Genomic DNA, 23,109 nt, shown 5'->3' on the forward strand with positions numbered 1-23,109 from the left:
GAGACAGGAGAATCGCTTCAACCCGGACCCGGGAGGCGGAGGTTGCAGTGAGCCGAGATCGCGCCACTGCACCACTCCAACCTGGAGACAGAGCGAGAATCCATCTCAAAAAAAAAAAAAAAAAAGAAAAGAAAACACTTTCGTAGTTTGCATCAAGAAAGCTAGTATGTAAAATTTTGTACTTAGTCCAAGGGAAGTGGCGCCGGTTGTTGACAGACGTCACTTCCCTTTTTGCTTCATGCGCGCCTCTGCGCACGCGCCGCACTCTCATCCACCTGTTGGTGAATTGTAGGTTTCTTTGCAAAGACTACATTTCCCAGAAGGATGGTTTTTGGTTTTAACCACCACTTATGAATTGTTGTGGAAAAGATGTTAGAGATTATCTAGTGTTATGTATAAAGAGAGAGAGATCCAAAAAGGTGAAATAACTGGTTCAAGAGCATAATGGTAAGAATAGGGCTACAACTCTGCCTTTGGGCTCCTGGTCTAGCATGTTTGCTAGAATCACACATTAAAATTATTCTCTTTGTAATTTTCTTTACAGATTATGCAATGTATTTAAATAGTGAACTGATGGTAGCAATTTATAGAGCAAATCTGTTACATAAAGTAGCACTTTATAAATATTCTAGGTGTGTTAATAGATATTAACATGGAAGAAAGAGAACAATATGGAGAACTTCTCTCCCCCAGCGCCCCCACTTTTTTAAACAGAGCATCTTAGGGTATTAATATGTAGGAAAACGCCCTGGAACACTGACATGTATAACTCAAAACCTAAGGAATCACTGAGCCAGGTTGCACCACTGGCAGGAAAAGTCATTTAAATTTGGTCACTGGGGCTGGGCATGGTGACTCACGTCTGTAATCCCAGCACTTTGGGAGGCCAAGGCAGGCAGATCACCTGAGGTCGTGAGTTCAAGACCAGCCTGGCCAACACGGCAAAACCCTGTCTCTAATAAAAATATAAAATACAAAACTTAGCCGGGTGTGGTGTTGCATGTCTGTAAGCCTAGCTGTTCAGGAGGCTGAGGCAGGAGAACTGCTTGAACCCGGGAGGCAGAGGTTGCAGTGGGCCGAGATCGCATCATTGCATTCCAGCCTGGGTGACAGAGCGAGACTCTGTCTCAAAAATAAATAAGTTTGGTCACGGGGAGCAAAGTAATATTTACCTGGTATATTTCTCAGTGAAAGAACTTGTGTCGTGATCCATGTCAGTGTTTGTAAGTCTCTCTGTGACAGACCTGCCAAGGTCCTTTACCTGACGACCTGATGAAGGTGAAGGTCAGGGTAGGAAAAGCACAGGAGTGGTGAGCATCCCTTCTGGGTAGTAGTGATTACAGTCTGTAAAAGCCACAACTGACTTGAAGAGCTAACTTAATAATGTAATAGTTAAAGCGAGGTCATTTATTCACCATTGGACCTTAACAAGATGTCTGCAGAACACAGCTTGAAGGGGACCGAAGACAGAACCTCTTGGATGATCTTGTAACTCGAGAGAGACTACTTCTGGCGTCCTTTAAGAATGAGGGTGCCGAACCAGATCTAATCAGGTAGGATGTTTTCATTTACAGGGATTACTTGGTGGGTGAAGACTTCTTTGCAAATATTACAGCTGTTTCCTGAATGGCTTACTTTAGGCATTAAATCAAGCAAAATCTATTCTATTCATTTATGGTGTTGGACTATAATTTTCTACTCAGTTTAGTTTTCGTTAATTTTCTAGGTTTCGTAAACCAGGTATGTTCAGCTGAATCCCATCTTGGGTGGAACATACTGAGGGAGACTGTGGGTGAAGTCAGAACATTTCTTTGGCATTCTTTGAGTTTTCTGCTTTGTTAACTGCCTTCTAAACTCCCGAAGTCACTACTTCTCTGTGTGGGCAAAGGAGTGTTTTTGTTTTTGTTTTTTTAAAAATTGGCATATTGAAAAAATGAGTCCTAAGACTGGTCCGGCGCCCACAGAGGCGGAGGAGTTGGACCCTCCTCCCCGTTCTTCGCCAGTGAGTGATTCACGCTTCAAAGAGCCGACAGCTGCTCTGAGCCTGGCTCTGCTGGAAGACCCCGTGGACGGGTCCGGCTTTCCAAGGCTGAGGCTGATGAACCGTAAATGGCTACATCTTTAAAATTGGCCTCCCCCTGTTTCTAGAACTTCCTTAGCTTCATCATGGGAACCATCACAGAAGGCAATGAGCTTGGGTGGAAAGCCGCCTCTCCTTGTCTTCCACGCTAGGGATGATGCATTTATCATGGAGAGGAGCTTGTTTCTAGTTAGTTTCCAGTTAGGAATAGTATGACTTCCCAAGGGCAGTGGTGTTGGACCCTAGTCCTGCATTATCAGACTCCATCTCGGACAAGTGAACCCGAGTGGGATTGAGGTGGAGGGGCAGGGGGCAGGGAGGTCTCAGGTGATTCTAATATACAACCCGGATTGCAAACCACTGCCTAGAACAAGCTGAAGAAAATGAAACTGATTTTCCTGTGGATCCCAGTCTTCTCAGGAGCAGTTTCCAAGGTTCCATGAAGAAACTGTGAAATACGGAAAGGTAGATGGGATGGTAAGTTGTTTCTGTGAAGAAATGAACCTAACGAGTCAGTGCGGAAAGGGTGATACTCTTGGCAGTCTCCTGGGCAGGGTTTAAATGAAGACAGAAGCCTGTGGTGGGCCAATCTACTGTGGTTCCCCATATTTCCCTGGCATATTCAGTCCCAGCGTACAGGGGTGAAGTATGTGGATGAAGACGGTATTCCAGGTTGGTCAAAGAGAACAGGTGAGCAGAGGAATCCAAGGTGGAAAGAGAATACTGTCGTCTGGGTGCAGTGGCTCACGCCTGTAAGCCTAGCACTTTGGGAGGCCGAGGTAGGTGGATTGCCTGAGCTCAGAAGTTTGAGACCAGCCTGGGCAACAAGGTGAAACACTGTCTCTACTAAAATACAAAAAAAAAAAAAAAAAAGCAGCCGGGCACGGTGGCGGACACCTGTAGTCCCAGCTACTCGGGAGGCTGAGGCAGGAGAATTGCTTGAACCTGGGAGGTGGAGTTTGCAGTGAGCTGAGATCACGCCACTGCACTCCAGCCTGGTCGACAGAGCAAGACTCCGTCTCAAAAAAAAAAAAAAAAAAAAAAGAACTGCCTTTTACAAGGGGCTTTACACTGAAGGCAGGGTCTTTTTAGTCAAGATATTAATAAGGGCATAGTTAGGACGGGGAGCTTATTTCATAGAGGAATGGGGTCATGTGGAGAGATGATGGTCAGAAGGGGGCAAAATATTCAGACTGTTCTGCTTGGTAGTGATGAGGCAGTCGTGATAAATAGTCAGTTCCCATTTGAGAAGAGCATGCTTTGCACCAGACTCTGCTCTTTGCTTGTCATTAATGATGCTGAAGGAGCCAACCTAGGAATTTAGGCCAAGGACCTCTGAAGTCCTCCCACCGGGTCCTTCTGTTTTCTGTTTTGTTGGTTTTTGGTCCCCGCTTGCCTGTCTTTGTCACCCTTCTTCTCTAATCATCTGTGTCCTTTGAACTGTGACTGGCTGATAAGCAGCGTCAGCATTACCTGGCAGCGTGTTACAAACTCAGAATTTCCAACCGCAGTCCCAAAGTATGGAATTAAAACTTGCATTTTACCAAGATCATCAAGTGATTTGAATGCACATTATAATTTGAGAAATATTGCTTTGTATCATTCCTTTTTTTTTTTTTTTTTTTGAGATGGAGTTTTGCTCTATCACCCAGGCTGGAGTGCAGTGGCACAATTTCAGCTCACTGCAACCTCTGCCTCCCGAGTTCAAGTGATTCTCCTGCCTCAGCCTCCTGAGTAGCTGGGATCACAGGCGCATGCCACCACGCCTGGCTAATTTTGTATTTTTGGTAGAGATGAGGTTTTACCATGTTGGCCAGGCTGGTCTTGAATATCTGACCTCAGGTACTCTGCCCGCCTCAGTCTCCCAAAATTCTGGGATTACAGGCATGAGCCACTGTTGCCGACCTGTGTCATTTATTCTTAATCGTGGCAGTTTGCATCAGAATCCCCCAAGAGAGAATGGAAAAAAAAAAAAAAAAAGAAATACAAATGTCTAGACCATATACTTGCAGAGTCTGACTCATAGTCTTGAGCGAGACCTGGGCAGCAGTAAGGCTGGGGAGACTGCCGGGTGGATTTAGTAGATGGCAGGGTTAGAACGACTGCTCTGTGTCATGATGTACTAGTCATGAGATCTATAGCATGTGTGTGCTATTTGTTTTTTTATATGGTAGGCACTATGCTAAGCTCTGTATGTGCATTTGCTCAGGAGCTCTTTATAATATCCCATTTTGCAGAAGAGAAACTGAGGCTCGGAGGGTTCAAGATTCTAAAGCTAGTCAGTCACAGAACTTGGATTTTAGCTCTGAACTCGTAACCATTGCACCATAAAAAGAGCTGGACGAGGTGTTAGAAGGACCCAGTTCTGTAGCTTTCTAGTCCCTCAGTCATCTGGGCTTTGAAGTCATTGACCTTAGACTGGGGATACATGTGCTGCCCATTTTTCATTGTTGTTAGGACCAGATGAAGTGATTGCTATGAGATGGGCTTTGTAAACTCTAAGACCTTTATAAATATGAGATGTTATTACTGGAGCATTGTGTCTCCATCAGGCTAGGAGGGAGCTCATGCTGCCTCATTGCTTTGGAGATCTTCTGTCCCTCGTGTCGGGCCCCTTGAGTGTTCAGAGACCTGGTCTGTTTGACCCCAGCATATGCAGCACCTGGTCCTCTGCCCTCCATTCTCCTCTTCCACATCTCATTTATTCCGTGTCTGCTTCCCTCCGTGCCCAGCTTGCTGCCTATTGTCTTATTAGTGAACAATCTCGTTAATTCTAGCGGTAGAATCAACGGCTGGCAATGTCCTGTCTTCTGGAGGTATTTTAACCAAAACCTCCTTAAACCCTAGGATTTAAACCACAGTGAATTAGTTGATAGGAATGTTTAGGGAATTTGGCAGGTTCGTGTCAAGTGGTTTGTTTGGATGGAGGCCTTCTGAGGAACTCTTGGGTCCTGCCACTGGGACTGCCTTTTGCTTTTCATACCTATAAGGCTGATCCATGTGGTGGACTAAAGCTATTGCTTGTTGGTGTGTTGGTGAGTGGCTGAGTGGCATGGGGACAGAGATCATACTGGGGAGACACTGTCAAGCAAAGGTAACTGAATCCCTGACAGCTGAAATAAAGTAACTGGCCAGACCTAATTACGTGCTGTCAAGATGAAACCAAGGGCAACATAGAGATTGGTGTATCTTTTCAGGACCAGAAATCTAGGATAGATCAGAATAAGCTTCTAGAAGAATTCTTTTTAAAAAGAATGTAAGCCCTGTCAAGGAGAAATGACTCCTGTGGAGTGATTTGAAGAAGGTAGACATGGACATAACACACAACGATGGTCCGTTCCGGATGACATGGAGTCTGGCCAAGAGCGGGAAACCAATGTGGTGACTGGACATTGAGCACCATGAAGAAAGAAAGTTATTGCAGATATAGAGGAAGGAGAATGGCGTCGGTGGCCTGGAAGGTGAATTTCCCCTTCACTTCCATTGGTGAATCCTTGTTGGGCTAGGATTGCTTTAGACCCAACACCCTAACAGGAACGTGTCCACGTGTGCTTGTCCAAAAAGTGCAAGTCCTATAGACATTCCAGAGTAGTCTGATCAATAAGAAAATTCATACTAGAAAAAACCACTCTCCAAAGCTATGTAGAAAAGTCCCCAGGAAATCTGCTCAAGGGCCATGAGAACAAATACCCAGCTAGCGTTGCTCCAACTGGTCAGGGAAGATGGCACCATGTGGACTTATTGAGGACCAGCAAGAACTGTATGGTTGAGTGAATGCTAAAGCCGAAGTGGACTGCCAGAAGCGGATTTTCTTAGATTTGAGGTCAGAGTTGCTGGTCTTTGATTTCCTTCACCTGCCTACGTGAGAGTATTATTTTTGCCTTCTTTACCCCTAATCCCCATCCTTGAGACCTCCCCTTCTTTCCCCAACTTCTCATACCTAATAGTTCTCTTGCCTGGACCTAGCCTTCTGAGGACCTTAATTCAGTTGTAAACATGACTTGTTCATTATATGACATGTTCAATTACAGTTCGATTGTATCCCCTTCCCCCCGATTGTTAGTTGCCTGGTCATTTCTAATACCAGCTGTTAGGGAACGCTCAGCTCTCTATCTTTGGAGAAACTCATTCGTTTCTCTGCCAGTTGGTTTCTGTAGTATCTCCAATGACTTACAGAGATTTCCTTAGACCTCTCCACAGTTAATTCCCAGTGCCGGGCTCCTCCAAGATTTTCGTTTGCTTCTCTAATCTCTGGATTCCTCCAGCATTTTTCTTTGCTTCTGTAGTTCTTGGTTTTTGGGGGGATCAGTTGGGTTGCTTTGTCACTTTGTGGGTGCAGGGTAGGTGTCTTTCCCTTAATTCATGACGTCCAGAGGCACAGTGGCCAGAAAGCCTTGTCAGAACTTTGAAATGTTATAGACATGCTCACTATGGCACATTTTGTCATTAATGCTAGACCATGACCACAACACATTTACTGTTAGAGAACTGGGGTTAATCTGCTAATCAACGTTTCTCTAGTAACTGACAGCAATGCCGCAAGATCAGTTTATGTTACCAGGACTCGCTTGGGACCTGGTGAGCCTTTTTTCCTAGAGCCCCTACCTCTGTTTCCCTCTTTCTCGTTTACTTTGTGCAACCCTCTTTTCCTCTCTTTCTTCCCCATCCCTCGTTCCTGAGAGCCTTTCCATCCCTCTTTTCCCTCTTTTCTCTTCCTCCTCATATGTGGCCTTATTAGGGAGAGTCAAGTATGGTCAGACTTCAGTTTGGATTAGCATTTCCTTTAAATAGACATTAATGTGGCAATCACATAATTGAATGCGTAACTTGTCATGTGACAGAATCTTAGTTTTACCTTACGGATTACTGGTCATTATTCTAAAGCAGTAAGCCTTGGTCTCAATAAGCAATGGTTGACTAATTTAGGGTATTTGGAAACTTGTTAAAGAAGTCTCTGCACCAGTGTGTCTTAGAAGAAGATAAGCCCTGTCTCATAAAGCAATGACACAGCTTCTGATTTAAAACCTTCCCGCCCTTTATATTCGAGAGCATTGCTAAATCTCACAATTAGTTAGATCTTTGCCTGTAAAGAGAGGAAAAAAACAACAAAAACCATTGCATACTCCACTGCTCTGTGACCATCTCAAAGATTATGTGATTAACTCAGCTGCAGTGGGTGGCTAATTGGCTGAGCTTTTATCTTCACACCACCAACTATGTCGAGGATTATAGGGAATAGGAAGTTGTTTAGAGTTTGAGGTGGTGGTTGTATGTCAGGAAGGATATATTAACAAGCAGACCCATTGCTAAAATCAAAAGAAGGTGATAATGAAATGGCTACATTTTCTCAGAGTGCAGATTTTTAACATTTGATTTTAGAGATAGACTTTTCTCTTGCACTACTGACAAACCATGGTTATTTCCAGTGTCTAATTCATATCACTGTATTGGTAGTCAAGATGGGCTAAAGAAAAATATACATTAAATTCTAGCATTAAAAATGCTCCTCCCCATTTTAAACTGTTGAATGTTTTATTTCAATTTAAATCTTGGTTTATAAGAAGGATGATTTATGTCCCATAGTACTTAGATTTCCTGAAGAATCATTGATTTGTACTTCATATTGCTTCATGTTGTTAGCACGTGACCAACCTACTCTTCTAGAAGAAGGAAGTGGCTAAGGAATATACATCCATATCATAAACCCCCTTCTGTCTTTTATTTATGTCCCTGAAATACAGGGACTTCCTAGCTTTTCTGACATGCAAGGGTGTGCTGAAATCAGTACAGATTTGCTTTGTCCTCTAAGTGAATGTAGGGATAGTTGAACCCCAAGAAGTTATTAAGTGCAGTCAAGAATATTATAATTTCCTGCTAGTTTAATGAAAAATAGGTAAGGAAGCAAAAATGTGGTGAAGCAAACCTTCCTTCATTAAGTAGATCTTTTTTTTTTTTTTTTTTTTTTTTTTTTTTGAGACGGAGTCTCGCTCTGTCGCCCGGACTGGAGTGCAGTGGCCAGATCTCAGCTCACTGCAAGCTCCGCCTCCCGGGTTTACGCCATTCTCCTGCCTCAGCCTCCCGAGTAGCTGGGACTACAGGCGCCCGCCACCTGGCCCGGCTAGATTTTTTTTTGTATTTTTAGTAGAGACGGGGTTTCACCGTGTTAGCCAGGATGGTCTCGATCTCCTGACCTCGTGATCCGCCCGTCTCGGCCTCCCAAAGTGCTGGGATTACAGGCTTGAGCCACCGCGCCCGGCCTCATTAAGTAGATCTTTATTGAGTGCCTGTTATGTGCTATACACTGATACTGGAAGTGTAGTGGTAAAAACTACAAAAGCACCTACTTTTTGCAGTTGAGCTACGTACGGTCCAGGGAGAGAGACAGGCATGAAATAAAGAACCATATAATCAGTAAAATATATTCAAAAAAATAGATTATATTTTGAGAGCATATTAGTGGGAAGCTGATTTAGCTAGGGAGACTATGGTTAATACTGAACTGTTTTTCTTTTTTGCAAGTGTGTATTTTGTCTCTTGGTCTATATTTTAAATACCTCAAGGACAGAGACCAAAGCCTAGCACAATTTTTAATAAATAATTGCTCAATGAATGAGCGTCTTCACACACGTTTCTGTATCTGCAGTAACATCCAGCCCAGAGTTGGGTATACAGCAGGTGTGTTGTTGATTCAGCACGTTTTTGTTGACGGAAAGGTTAACTGAGCCAGGAGGCGATAGACGGTGTTAACAAACCTGCGAATGTCACACTTTTAATACATGAAAGCTTTTTTGCCTGCCTCATGTAAAGTCTGTCACGTAAAGCTGCCTCCGAGCTTCAGGTTGCTTCCTTCTCTGGGCTGTGCTCTCATGACACAAGGCCTGCGTGTTCCCCATGACTGGAGAAGAATGAGGGTGTGGAGAACTCATATCCGTCTTCTATGCTTTGGCCTGCAAGTTTCACACACTCAGCCCCTTGGCCATAGCTAGTCACGTGGCTCCAACCTAGCTGTGAGGGCGGCTGGGGGATGTAATCTTTCTGTATACTCAAGAGGAGGGCCTGGTGAAGCATGAGCTTTATCTCTGCCTCCTTGATTATTTTGGGTAGTTTGATGGAAAGACAAATAGCTTTGGTACATAGTCTTGCTGCTTTCTTCTTGAGCAACAACTAGAATCAGAAGTTACTGAAACCACGCAAGGTGGACTAAGAGGTGTCTATGGGGGGGTTAGTTTGTCATTTATAATGCCTGTTCTTGGCCAGGTGCGGTGGCTCGCGCCTGTCATCCCAGCACTTTGGGAGGCCAAGGCGGGTGGATCATGAGGTCAGGGGTTTGAGACTAGCCTGGCCAACATGGTGAAACCCCATCTCTACTAAAAAAATAAAAAAATTAGCCGGGCATGGTGGCGGGCACTTGTAATCCCAGCTACTCAGGAGGCTGAGGCAGGAGAATCTCTTGAAACCAGAAGACAGAGGTTGCAGTGAGCTGAGATCGCGCCACTGCACTCCAGCTTGGGCAACAAGAGCGAAACCCCGTCTCAAAAAAAAAAGTCCATTCTTGCAGAGTTCAGAGTTTACTCAGGAAGGGGAAATGTACACAAAGACAGATCACAGCACAGTGGAATTAGTGCAGATGGGTGTGTAGAAGCGTGATGAAGACCAGAAGGGAAGGTCGTTTCTTCAGCGTTCAGGGGAGGAGGACAAAGAAGTCTGGAAAAGAAGGTTGTGCTTATTGTCCTGACCCACTCTGACTGATGTTTGTTAAGGGGGTGCCTGGGTTTAGCTCTCAAGACTAGTGTAGCAGTTGGCTGCCCTCAACCACGTATAACAGATAACCCTACTCAAAATGGCTTAACTAGGGAAAAATGTCCCATGAAATAAGTTGCAAGTTAGAGAAGTGAGAGGGTTGATTGACAGCCCAGTGGTGCCATCAGGGCTTCGGGTTCTTGCTCTCTCTTCATTTCCCTTTGCCTCCCAATACTCAGTGTTGGCTTTGCCTTCTGAGTGACTCCTCTCGTGGTCTCAGAATAGCTACGGCAGTTCCCAGCCACACTCCAAGCATAACAATAGAAGAGAAAGGAGAATGTGTTTTGCATGAGTAATATAATTCATATGGCTAAGACATCTACAAAGCATTGAACAGGACTCAGTGAAAAATCTTCCCACTATGTCTCCTCCTCCTCAACATAAGTAATTACTCTCAATAATTTTTGGCATATCCTTCCAGGGTTCTCTTAAGCGCATACCAGCAAATAGGAATGTATTATTTCTCTCCATCTTACACACTTGATAACATATCATACATAGCATTCTACAACACTCTTTGTCACCTGATCAAATATCTTGGAGATTTTCCCAATCGTGACATAAGGTTTTGTGGTTAGTTTTTGTAGCCTTATAATATTTCATTGTATGCATTTACTGTCATTTATTTAACTAGTCTCATATATATGAGTATTGTTTTCAGTCTTTTCTATTACAAAACTATAGTAGTGAGGGATTTTGCATATGTGAAAGTATATCTCTAGGTAAGTTCTTAGAAGTAGGATGACTAGAGGCCGGGCATGGTGGCTCACGCCTGTAATCCCAGCACTTTGGGAGGCCAAGGCGGGCGGATCATGAGGTCAGGAGATCAAGACCATCCTGGCTAACACGGTGAAACTAAATACACTAAAAACACCAAAATACAAAAATCTCTACTAAAAATACAAAAAATTAGCCAGGTGTGGTGGCGGGTGCCTGTAGTCCCAGCTACTTGGAAGGCTGAGGCAGGAGAATGGCGTGAACCCGGGAGGCAGAGTTTGCAGTGAGCCGAGATTGTGTGTCTGCACTCCAGCCTGGGTGACAGAGCAAGACTCTGTCTCAAAAAAAAAAAAAAAAAAAGTAAGATGGCTGGGTCAGAGGGTATGTGCATTCGTAATTGCAATAGCATTTCACAAGTTATTTTCTAGCAGGGTAGAACCAATCTAGACTCGTGCCAGCAATTCACGTGAGTGCTTGTTTCCCAACAGTCTTTCCCAAAGAATGTTGTTACTTTCCTATCCAATCCAAACTAACATATAAAGAGAGCTTTATATAGTAATATCTTAGTAGAGTTTTATGTAATTATTACGTATAACTATAGTGAACCAAGGTTATAAAGACATTCTCTTGTGTTTTTTTTCTGGTACTTTTGTGGTTTTATAACTGTTAAATCTTTGATCCCTTTGGAATTTAATTGGTGAAGAGTATGAATCCTGCATTTTTCCTACTTAGCTCTATTCTATTTTTGTGACTGACTACATTTTTTACTCAGTAGTTCATTTTCTCATCTTCAAATGGAAGATGCTGCATTATCATAGAATACATTCCCATATGTATTTTGATCTATGTCTGGACTTTGTAATGTGTTCCATTGGTCCTTCTGTCTACTTACATGCTAGTACCACATTTTCTAAAATATGGATACTTTAAGTTTTAATATATGATAGGACAAATCTGCCATTAAACTTCTTTTTAAGAGTTTGGCTTTTTTTTCTTTTTTTTGGAGACAGAATCTCACTCTGTCGTCAGGCTAGAGTGCAGTGGTGCAATCTCGGCTGACTGCAACCTCCGCCTCCTGGGTTCAAGCGATTCTCCTGCCTCAGCCTCCCAAGTAGCTGGAATTACAGGTGCCCGCCACCACGCCCAGCTAATTTTGGTATTTTTAGTAGAGACGGGGTTTCACCATGTTGGCAGGGTGGTCTCAATCTCTTGACCTCATGATCCACCCACCTTGGCCTCCCAAAGTGCTGGGATTACAGGCGTGAGCCACCGCGCCTGGCTGAGTTTTGCTTATTTTTTAACACGAATTCTAGAATCAGCTAATGTAATTCCATAAGACAGAACAATTCTTTAAAAAAAAAAAATTGGGATTGTGTTAAATCTTGAAATCCCTTACAATGTTGAATTTTCTCATCCAAGATCATGGAATTTTTTTTGTTTGTTTGTCTCTCCAAGGCATTTTTCAGGTCTTTCAGTAACATTTTCTTCAAAAAAGTATAACATGTTTCTCGTCAAATTTATTTGTTTTTTAAATCTTTTTGGTTGCTCTTTTAAATCCAAGTTTTTTAAATTGTACTTTTCTATTGTTTATCTGAAAACTGTTGATAATTAATATCTGCTATTAATATTAAAGTCACTTTTTTTTTTTTTTTTTTTTTGAGACCGAGCCTAACTCTGTCACCCAGGCTGGAGTGCAGTGGTGCGATCTCAGCTCACTGCAAGCTCTATCTCCCAGGTTCACGTCATTCTCCTGCCTCAGCCTCCTGAGTAGCTGGGACTACAGGCGCCCACCACCATGCCTGGCTAATTTTTTATATTTTTAGTAGAGACAGGGTTTCACTGTGTTAGCCGGGATGGTCTCGATCTCCTGACCTCGTGATCCACCCGCCTCGGCCCCCCAAAGTGCTGGGATTACAGGCTTGAGCCACCACGCCTGGCCTAAAGTCACTTTCTTAATTCTCTAATAGCTTTTGGCATTTTTTCTCTTTTTTTTTTTTTTTTTTTGTATTTTTTAGTTATTTGTTTTTAAAGAGCAATGAAACGCTTCCTGGAAGCTTCCTAATTGACTTTGGCTCAAAATCAAAATAGACTGTTGTACCACATGACCATATTATACCAAAAATTATGGGAGAATGGGATTTCTGTGATTGACTAGCTTAGTTCAGGAGGGAGATATTCTTGAGCTGAGGATGAGGATGAGGTTATGGTCTCTGAGCAGTAGAGCCCTGAAGAAAGTTGAGGTTCTGATAACAAGGAAGATGAGACATAATGACGTTGGGTAGGCAAGTTGTAGTGTCTGTATCATCTCTTCTCTGCAACTCCCTAAGCAACTGCAACTCTCTTCTTGAAGTTTCTTCAAGAACCAGAGACTCAAGGTTCAATTCTTTGACCTTATTAAGAACCTTCATTTCTTGTCACTTCTCCTTTCATTGAAATCCCAGAGAGGTAGTAACTCGCTGACCTTTTGTGTTATTTTATTTAGGCTCAAATGAACCTAAGTCATTACTTTAAGTCTCCAATTCACTTTTTAAATTTTTTTTGAGACGGAGTCTCCCTTTGTCATCCAGGCTGGAGTGCAGTGGCACGATCTCGGCTCATTGCAAGCTCCGTTTCCCGGGTTCACACCGTTCTCCTGCCTCTGCCTCCTGAGTAGCTGGGACTACAGGCACCAGCCACTGCGCCCGGCTGATTTTTTTGTATTTTTAGTAGAGACGGGGTTTCACCGTGTTAGCCAGGATGGTATCGAACGCCTGACCTGTGATCCGCCCGTCTCGGCCTCCCAGAGTGCTGGGGTTACAGGTGTGAGCCACCGCTCCCGGCCTCCAATTCACTTTTTAAAGAAGCTGGGATGTTTACACCCATCACTTGTCTTCCTGAAGAGGTTTAGGAGAAGTACTTTCAAAGTGCAAGCAGTTTTTTTTTGTTTTGTTTCATTTTGTTTTGAGATGGAGTCTCGCTCTATCACCCAGGCTGGAGCAGTGGCGCGATCTTGGCTCACTGCAGCCTTCACCTCCGAGGTTCTAGCAATTCTCCTGCCTCAGCCTCCCAAGTAGCTGGGATTACAGGCACATATCACCATGCCCAGTTCATTTTTGTATTTTTAGTAGAGATGGGGTGTCACCAAGTTGGCCAGGCTGGTCTCGAACTGCTGACCTCAGGTGATCCACCTGCCTCGGCCTCTGAAAGTGCTGGCATTACAAGGCATGAGCCATCGTGCCCAGCCTGTAAAGTTGTTTTTTTTTTTTTTTTTTTTTTGAGATGGAGTCTCACTCTGTCACCCGGGCTGGAGTGCAGTGGCCGGATATCAGCTCACTGCAAGCTCTGCCTCCCGGGTTCACGCCATTCTCCTGCCTCAGCCTCCTGAGTAGCTGGGACTACAGGCGTCCGCCACCTCGCCCGGCTAGTTTTTTTGTATTTTTTAGTAGAGACGGGGTTTCACCGTGTTAGCCAGGATGGTCTCGATCTCCTGACCTCGTGATCCGCCCGCCTCGGCCTCCCAAAGTGCTGGGATTACAGGCTTGAGCCACCGCGCCCGGCCTGCAAACAGTTTTAACGTGACACATTTATACAGTTTCATAGAGCTGGTTTCTTCTGCAGACAGATAATCTTGTATATATTTTGTTAATTCTTGTTTAATTCTATTTTGAGAAGTAGTAGCTTCTGGCTTTGTCTACACGTTCTGGAGAAATGTTAGTAGATAATTTGGTGCAAGGACTAATAGAATGACAAAGGGAGTATTTGAAATAGGAACTGACCAGAAACATGTGGAATGTATGTTGCCTTAGCACATTTTTTCCACTGTTTATGCTGCATCAACTTTTTTGCTTCACAGTGTATCTTGAAGATGATGAGGCAGAATGTTGAGGGTAATACTGTTAACTAATGGTCTGATGCTAGCCATATAATGTGTACCGTGACCATGTTTTCTTGGAGAGAAAAACTAGGTATGTCATATGATGAAGTATTTTTTTTGGGACTCTTCTTGGTGGAGGAGGCGGTTTGGTTGATAGTGTTAGGCCATAATGTTGACCATTCCAGTGGTTTACGGGAATGAATGTTTGTTTTTGAAGAATGTTTTTTAAATATAAATTTATTTTTAAAGTAATTTATTACATTGTTAAACTGTACAAAAGCATAATCAATGAAAATTCAGGCTCCTTCTACTTCTCACCTACAATTTGCCATTTTCTTCCCCAGAAGCAGCCACTTTTAATAGCTTTCTGTTTGTGTGCCCTTCCGGAGGGATTCTCCATGTATCCAAGGATATATGCGCAGGCCCGTATTCCCAGTCTCTGTTCCAACTTGTTTGTGTGTGTGTGTGTTTTTTTTTGAGACGGAGTCTCGCTGTGTCGCCCAGGCGGGAGTGCAGTGGCCGGATCTCAGCTCACTGCAAGCTCCGCCTCCCAGGTTTACGCCATTCTCCTGCCTCAGCCTCCCGAGTAGCTGGGACTACAGGTGCCTGCCACCTCACCCGGCTAGTTTTTTGTATTTTTTAGTAGAGACGGGGTTTCACCGTGTTAGCCAGGATGGTCTTGATCTCCTGACCTTGTGATCCACCCGTCTCGGCCTCCCAAAGTGCTGGGATTACAGGCTTGAGCCACCACGCCCGGCCCTTGTTTGTGTTTTTTTTTTTTTTTAAAAAAAACAGAAATTATAATATAATATGCATTCTTTACTGCACGTCATCTTTTTTGCTTAACAGTATATCTTGGAAATGACGAAGTAGAAGGTTTCAGTACTCTTAAATATCTTGAAACTACCTGAGAACTTGACAGTGTAACTATTTGAAGTTTTTAGGTTAAGTATGTTCTCACAAGACTGATTATCACCAGGAGAGATCTCTGTAGCTACTTAGTCCGGATTTTTTTTTTTTCCCCTCACCGTGGGATAGGAAAGGAAGCTCTGTTAACAGCCTGACTTCCAAATAGAGACTAAATGTAAAGAAAGATTATCTCTCTGGATGACTGATGGAGCAAATAAAACCAGAGACCTTGAGATCTGAACAAATGGTCATTGCAACTCCATGTCATTGATCAAGTCAAGAAACGTATCCAGCCATTATCATGTGAAAGAGAATGAAGCATAGCCTGTCCACACGTGGTTAGCAGCAGCAACCTGGTAGTTTCTCTCCTCAGCAGGTTTTAAAAGCTAGGCAACAAAGAGAAATCAAATGAAAAAATTGTAAGGCTGCTATCATCGTACCTTTTTTAAAAAAAAATCATGAAATCTGTAGAAATAAGTAAAATGAAAGATGTATGAGACTTCTACATTGAAAACTATAAAACATTATTTAGGGAAATTAAGTAAAACTAGATATAGAGTAGTCCCCTGCTTAAGTGCAGAGGACACGTTCTAAGACCCTCAGTGGATTCCTGAAAGCTTGGGTAGTACTGAGCCCTGTATACGCTATGTTTTTACTTGTGAATACTTGCCCATGGTAAAGTTTTACTTATCAATTAGGCACAGTAAGAGATTACCATCAATAACTAATAGTAAAATAGAGCAGTCATAACAGTATACTCTAGTAGAAGTTATGAGCGTATAATCTCTTTCTCAGAATATCTTATTGTCTGTAATGTTTTCAGAGTGTGGGTAACTGAAACTCTGGAAAGCAAAACTTTGAATAAGTCAGGGTGGGGTCTTACCATGCTCAGATCTCTTCAGTCTCTGTACCTTGTTCAGAGAGTGGGAGACTCAATATTGTAAAGTCGTCAGTTCTCTCAAGATTGATTTATAGAGTTAGAGCAAACCCACTTACAGTCCCCAGCCAGATTTTTGTTTCCGTTTTGTCACTTGAGAAGCTGACTGCAGCCACTGTTTATATGGTTAATGCAAAAAGACAAGAGCTGAGACAATTTTGAAGAACAAAAAGGCCGGAGGACTCACGTGACCAGTTATCCAGACTCACCTTAAAGCTGTAGTGTGGTGTTAGCACGAGGATAGGTAAATAAACTAGTGGAACAAAAGAGAGGCTTCAGAAGCAGTTTCACATACATATTGTCACCTGATTTATGACAGAGGTAGTCTTTTCAATAAATGGCATTATGTCAACTGGATATCCACCTGGAAAAAATGAATCTTGGCCTCTGCTATCACCCTACATAAGAAATAATTCCAAAAGGATTATAGATCTAAATGTGAAGGGTTGAACCAGAGAGCTTTTAAAAGAAAACAAGAGAACATTTTTATGATCTTGGGATAGCCAAAGATTTCTTAACCAGGCCACAAAACATACTAACCATAAAGGAAACAAGTGATAAGTTGGATTTCATTAAAATAAAAAGTTCTCTTTATCAAAAGATACCACAGACATTGAAAGATAAGCCACAGAATGAAAATCTGTATTTGTAGGACATATATTAATATTTGACATGGGAAATGTATCTTGGATATATGAAGAATCCCTATAAATCAGGAAAAAGGCAAGCAACCTGTTAGAAAAACATAGGTAAAAGACTTGAATTTCACAAAAGAGGATATTGAATGGCTGATGAACATAAGAAAAGGTGTTCAACTTCACTGGTCATCAGGTAATTGCAAAGTCAAGTCGTGATGTCATACCATTATAGTACAAGAATGGCTGAAATTAAAATGACGGACATATCAAGTGTTGCTAGGACGTGGAGCAGCTGGAGTTCTCATACACTACTGCTGGGACTGTAAATTGTCCCTCTTTGGAAAACCACATTTGCTGAAATGGAAAACCGTATTTGCTGAAATGGAATTATACGAAAGGCATGTACAAGAATGTGTATAGCAGTGCTATTTTTTTTTCTGTTTTTTCTTTTTTAGAGAGAGGATCTTGCTGTGTTGCCCAGGCTGGAGTACAGTGGCTATTCACAGATGCAGTCATAGTGCACTGTAACTTCAAGGTCCTAGGCTCATGTGATTCTCCCACCTCAGCCTCCAGAGTAGTTGGGACTACAGGTGTCTCTGTTTACAGTGCTTTTCTTAGTAGTCCCACCTGGAAATAACCCAATGAGCATCTATAGTATAATGAATAAATACATCATGGCGTGTTGATACAATGATGTCACACAGCAAATGAGAACAATCTGCAATTATACACCACACCATGGATGGATCTCAGGCATCATGTTGAGTGGACTAAGCCAGATAGAGTTCATACAGTTTATACTGTATAATGCCACTCCTATAAAGGCAAGACTTACAATGTCATAAATCACGAAAGTGGTTCTCTTTGGGGGAAGTAGTGACTAGCAGGGCTCCTGGGGTTCTGGTAATACTGCGTTTCTTGCTGTGGGTAGTGGTTGACTGTGGATATTCACTTTGTGAATCGTCTTTGAGCTGGGGATTTTTCTGTTTGTATGTTCTACTTGAATTAAAGAATAAGTACAAATATATGCATTTATATACTACATGTACATGTATTACACGTGTGAGTAGATACGGTTATATTTGAATACATACATACATATACTTGCATGCATACGCGTACAGATAACTGCACACGTGCACGCGCGCACAAACACGCACACACTCTCTCTCTCTCAGAGCTATGTCCTGAACAGACCACAAGATGGAGATGTCAGTCAACAGAAGGGTACACTTAGCCCGTCCTAGTTGCTAGATTTTGAAAAGTTAGGGGTTTTCTCCCTGTAAAGTTAAGACAGAATGTTAAGATTGCTTGTATGATACTTGTTAACTTTAGGATAGGAATTGTATCACCCTCCAGTTCTTTCTGTAACCTTTTCCCTCTTCCCTCTGTGTCACCATAAGCCCGTTGGTCATTTTTATATTTCCCCCGTTATGACTGTAGATTCTGCCTGATCCCCACTTCATTTACTCTTGTTTCTTTCTCTCTCTTTCGCCTTCTTTTCTTGCCTTTTTCTTTCATATTTTTTTCTTGTATTTCTCTTTCCCTCTGGAAAAAATGCTTGATTTTGGCATTTCTTGATTTTAGTTTTTATCTCCTATTCTTGATTTTTTTTTTTTTTTTAAAGAAAAGGGATGCTTTTATTTATTTATTTATTTATTTATTATACTTTAAGTTCTAGGGTACATGTGCATAACGTGCAGGTTTGTTACATATGTATACTTGTTGCATGTTGGTGTGCTGCACCCATCAACTCGTCATTTATATCAGGTATAACTCCCAATGCAATCCTTCCCCCCTCCCCCTCCCCCCTCCCTGTGATAGGCCCCGGTGTGTGATGTTCCCCTTTCCGAGTCCAAGTGATCTCATTGTTCAGTTCCCACCTATGAGTGAGAACATGCGGTGTTTGGTTTTCTGTTCTTGTGATAGTTTGCTGAGAATGATGGTTTCCAGCTGCATGTCCCTACAAAGGACGCAAACTCATCCTTTTTTATGGCTGCATAGTATTCCATGGTGTATATGTGCCACATTTTCTTAATCCAGTCTGTCACTGATGGACATTTGGGTTGATTCCAAGTCTTTGCTATTGTGAATAGTGCCGCAATAAACATACGTGTGCATGTATCTTTATAGCAGCAAGATTTATAATCCTTTGGGTATATACCCAGTAATGGGATGGCTGGGTCATATGGTACTTCTATTTCTAGATCTTTGAGGAATTGCCATACTGTTTTCCATAATGGTTGAACTAGTTTACAGTCCCACCAACAGTGTAAAAGTGTTCCTGTTTCTCCACATCCTCTCCAGCACCTGTTCTTTCCTGACTTTTTGACACATGAAAAAATGCTCATCATCACTGGCCATCAGAGAAATGCAAATCAAAACCACAATGAGATACCATCTCACACCAGTTAGAATGGCAGTCATTAAAAAGGGATGCTTTTAATACCTCTTTCTAATAGTTTCTACTTAAGTTGCCATTTACTTTTGTAGATCTTTGTTTTCCTATTAGCTTCTCTTTCCGTATTCCCTCCCTGCTTCCATCATGGGAATAAAATAGGTAATCCACATGCTACATGCTCATTATAACAAGTCAAAAGAGCCGGGCGCGGTGGCTCATGCCTGTAATCTCAGCACTTTGGGAGGCCGAGGTGGGCGGATCATGAGGTCAGGAGATCGAGACCATCCTGGCTAACATCGTGAAACCTCGTCTCTACTAAAATACAAAAACTTAGCTGGGCGTGGTGGCGGGCGCCTGTAGGTCCAGCTACTCGGGAGGTTGAGGCAGGAGAATGGCGTGAACCCGGGAGGCGGAGCTTGCAGTGAGCCGAGATCACGCCACTGCACTCCAGCCTGGGTGACAGAGCAAGACTCCGTCTCAAAAAGAAAAAAAAAAAAAGTTTCCAACTTGTGTTTTCTTTAAGTAAAAATTTGTAAGAAATTAAGAAACCTGTTCTTTGTTGAAAATAAAAGAATTATTTCTGCTTCTTCTCTATTTACCAATCAATTTTTAATATATTACAGTCATCCCTAAGCATACGTGAGTGTTGGTTCCAGGACATGCATGTAGGACGCATGTGGAGTGGGGGCTTCTTAGGCCTCAACACTCCCACATGTATATTACTTTTTTCTTTCTGATATGGTGTTATAACTCAAGGGATTACTTTTTTGGTTTATAAATGAGGAGACTGATTCTTAAGAGAAGTCGTTGTGCCCAAGGTGAATCAATGGAAGAGAGAGAACCAGAACTCAAGTCCTCTCATCCTTTGACCTGGGTTTTGTCTCTTGGGCTTTTGAAATCTTACAGTGATTCCCTTTTAGGGGCTCTCATGTGTTCCTTTCCCACTGGCTTTGAGTACCTTCATCTTTCACACTTGCAGAGACGGTATTACCCTGTTCGTAGGGACGGTATTCCACCAGGTGTTGAAGTGGCATATTGCTCAGTTTGCCTTGTGTGATTCTGTGGAAGGAGTAAAGGATTTGGTATTCGACAACCAGGGTTTGAGTTTTAACTACACATCATTTTCAGGAAAATGAAGGTAACCATGACTCCTCTAACGGTTGTGACATCCAAATGAGATAAATCTCTTTGTAAACTGGAAAGTGTTCCATAGACATTAATGAACGATAGCACTCACCGTCTTAGAAGAAGGGAGTACAAAGATAGCAGGCCGTGTGGGGATGTCTTTCTATCTTGCACAGAACAACTGTGGACCATACATGATAGCGTGTAGTGCCACTTTGTGTGGTATGAACCATAAATGATCTGGGAGATTAGAAAATGGAGAAATCAGTGTGAGGGGGAGGAAGCTGAGAAGGTCATGTCTTTATACCACATACTTTCTATCTTGTGTAGTTTCTTGAATCCTGCTCTTTCAAGGGTGGTAGTTTCCATACCAGTCTGCACATCGGTGCCCAGCTGATTGCATAAAAGTCACCCGAGGGAGCTTATACGTCCCTGGGCCCTGCTCGCAGAGGGAAAGGATGGCATGGTTAAAAGCATGGTGTTGGCCAGGCACGGTGGCTCATGCCTGTAATCCCAGTGCTTTGGGAGGCCGAGGCGGATGGATCACTTGAGGTCAGGAGTTCAAAACCAGCTCGGGCAACACGGTGAAACTCCGTCTCCACCCAAAATACAAAAAATTAGCCAGACATGGTGGTGCGTGCCTGTAGTCCCAGCTACTAGGGAGGCTGAGGTAGGAGAATCGCTTGAGCCCAGGAGGCCGAGGTTGCAGTAAACCAAGATTGTGCCACTGCACTCTAGCCTGGGTGACAGAGTGAGACCCTATCTCAAAAAAAAAAAAAAAGAAAGCATAGGTGTCCATCTTGATAATTTGCTTTCTTAGATATGAGGTAGATGAATTGGTGTAATAATGGCAAGGTTATTGAGGTGGAAATGATGGCTATGTAGGCGTTCCTTGACTTTTGTATGTCTTGAATGGTATGCATTATTCATTGACGCCCTTTGCCATGGTCTGAATAGTAGTGTCCCCCCAAGACTCATATGTTAGAACCTAATCCCCAATGTGATAGTATTAAGAGGTGAGACCTTTGGGGAAGTAAGTCATGAGGGCTCTGCCCTCAAGAATAGGATTAATACCCTTATAAAAAAAGATTGAAGGGAGCTTTCTTGCCCCTTTGGACATGTGAGAACATGTGGAAGGCACCACCCATAGAGCAGAGAAAAAGTCCTCACCAGATGTCGTATCTGCTTATGCCGTGCTCTTGGACTTCCCGGCCTCCAGAACTGTGAGCAGTAAATGTCTGTGGTTTATAAATTGCCCAGTCTCAGGTATTTGGTTATAGCAGCCTGAAAGGACTGAGATAGAAATTGGTACCAGAAATGGATACAAATTTGTACATTGTATGTTGTTTTTCTCCCTTGTGTACCTTCTTGAATCCTGTCTTTAGAACAGCAATTTCCATATCAGTCTGCACATTGGCACCCAGCTGGTTGCGTAAAAGTTACCCGAGGGAGCTTCCACATTCCAGAGGGAAAAGATGCCAGGATTGAAAACGTGGATGTCCATCTTAAAATGTGGTAATTTTAGACATAAGTTAGATGAATTAGTATAATAAAAAGTAAGGTCACTTAGGTGAAAAATGATGACGATGTAGGTGGTCCTTGGCTTTTGTGCATCTTGAATGCGTAAGCATTATTCACTGATGCTCTTAAATGGCCTTTTCATGCCTAATTTGGATTTTTGTATATCAGCTGCCAAACACACATTTCTGTTAATATTGATGGTGGCACTGCCTGCCAGCCGATAATTTTGTTTCACTGGACTCGCATCTTTGTTCATAGAACAGTGTTGATGTGCACAATTGGTTGAATATTTTATTGCATTTTACCTTTACTTTATAAAATGAGCGAGAATGGAAACAAATACAGTAAAGTGAAAATAGTAATGTTGAGACAAAGATGGAAATCATTAGGCATGCCAAATGCCTAAAGCAAATGTAGATTGCTCATCTCGACTGGACACTCATCAGATTTATCATAACTGGGTTTGGTTGTGAAGAGCCAACTGGAAGAAGATGCAGAGTTGTTATTGCAGATGGTGTCAAAAAGGCATGGCTCTAGGAACACCCACTCCCTCATATTATGTAAGTTCTGTTGACCTCTGCACATCTGTTTCTCTTTATACATGTGTATGTATATATATGTACATATATATTTACTTGACATATAATTGTACATATTTATGGGGTACAGTGTGATTTTTTTTTTTTTTTTCGAGATGGACAACAGAGTCTCGCTGTGTTGTCCAGGCTGGAGTGCAGTGGTGCAATCTCGGCTCACTGGCCTTTTGGCCTGCCTCTCTGACTGCAACCTCTGCCTCCTGGGTTTAAGTGATTCTCCTGCCTCAGCCTCCCAAATTGCTGGGACTACTGGCACACGCCACCACACCTGGCTAATTTTTTGTATTTTTAGTAGAGACGGGGTTTCACCATGTTAGCCAGGATGGTCTCGATCTCCTGACCTCGTGATCCGCCCACCTTGGCCTCCCAAAGTGCTGGGATTACAGGCGAGAGCCACCGAGCCTGGCTTACAGTGTGATATTTTGATACATGTATATATGTGTAATGATCAAATCGGGGTGATTAGCATACCTGTAACCTCAAACCTGTATCATTTCTTCATGTTGATAACATTCATAATCCTCTCTTCTAG

The 23,109-nt window shown here is 42.6% G+C and overlaps 1 protein-coding gene across 5 annotated transcripts in view; it reads left to right on the plus strand.

Moving 5' to 3' along the window:
• Positions 1-23,109, plus strand: part of STX8 (syntaxin 8) — a 341,865-nt gene that overhangs the window by 30,349 nt on the left and 288,407 nt on the right. For all 5 annotated transcript variants that reach the window (XR_004430829.1, XR_004430830.1, XM_033184567.1 and 2 more), the window contains exon 4: positions 1,443-1,553. Coding sequence is in view for 3 of the 5 variants with exons in the window: in XM_033184567.1 (XP_033040458.1) it covers positions 1,443-1,553 (111 nt within the window). In the remaining 2 variants the exon portion in view is untranslated. The remainder of the gene's footprint in view (positions 1-1,442; positions 1,554-23,109) is intronic.

Source organism: Trachypithecus francoisi, unplaced genomic scaffold (genome assembly GCF_009764315.1).
Source record: "Trachypithecus francoisi isolate TF-2019V2 unplaced genomic scaffold, Tfra_2.0 Lachesis_group20, whole genome shotgun sequence".
Taxonomy (NCBI): domain Eukaryota; kingdom Metazoa; phylum Chordata; class Mammalia; order Primates; family Cercopithecidae; genus Trachypithecus; species Trachypithecus francoisi.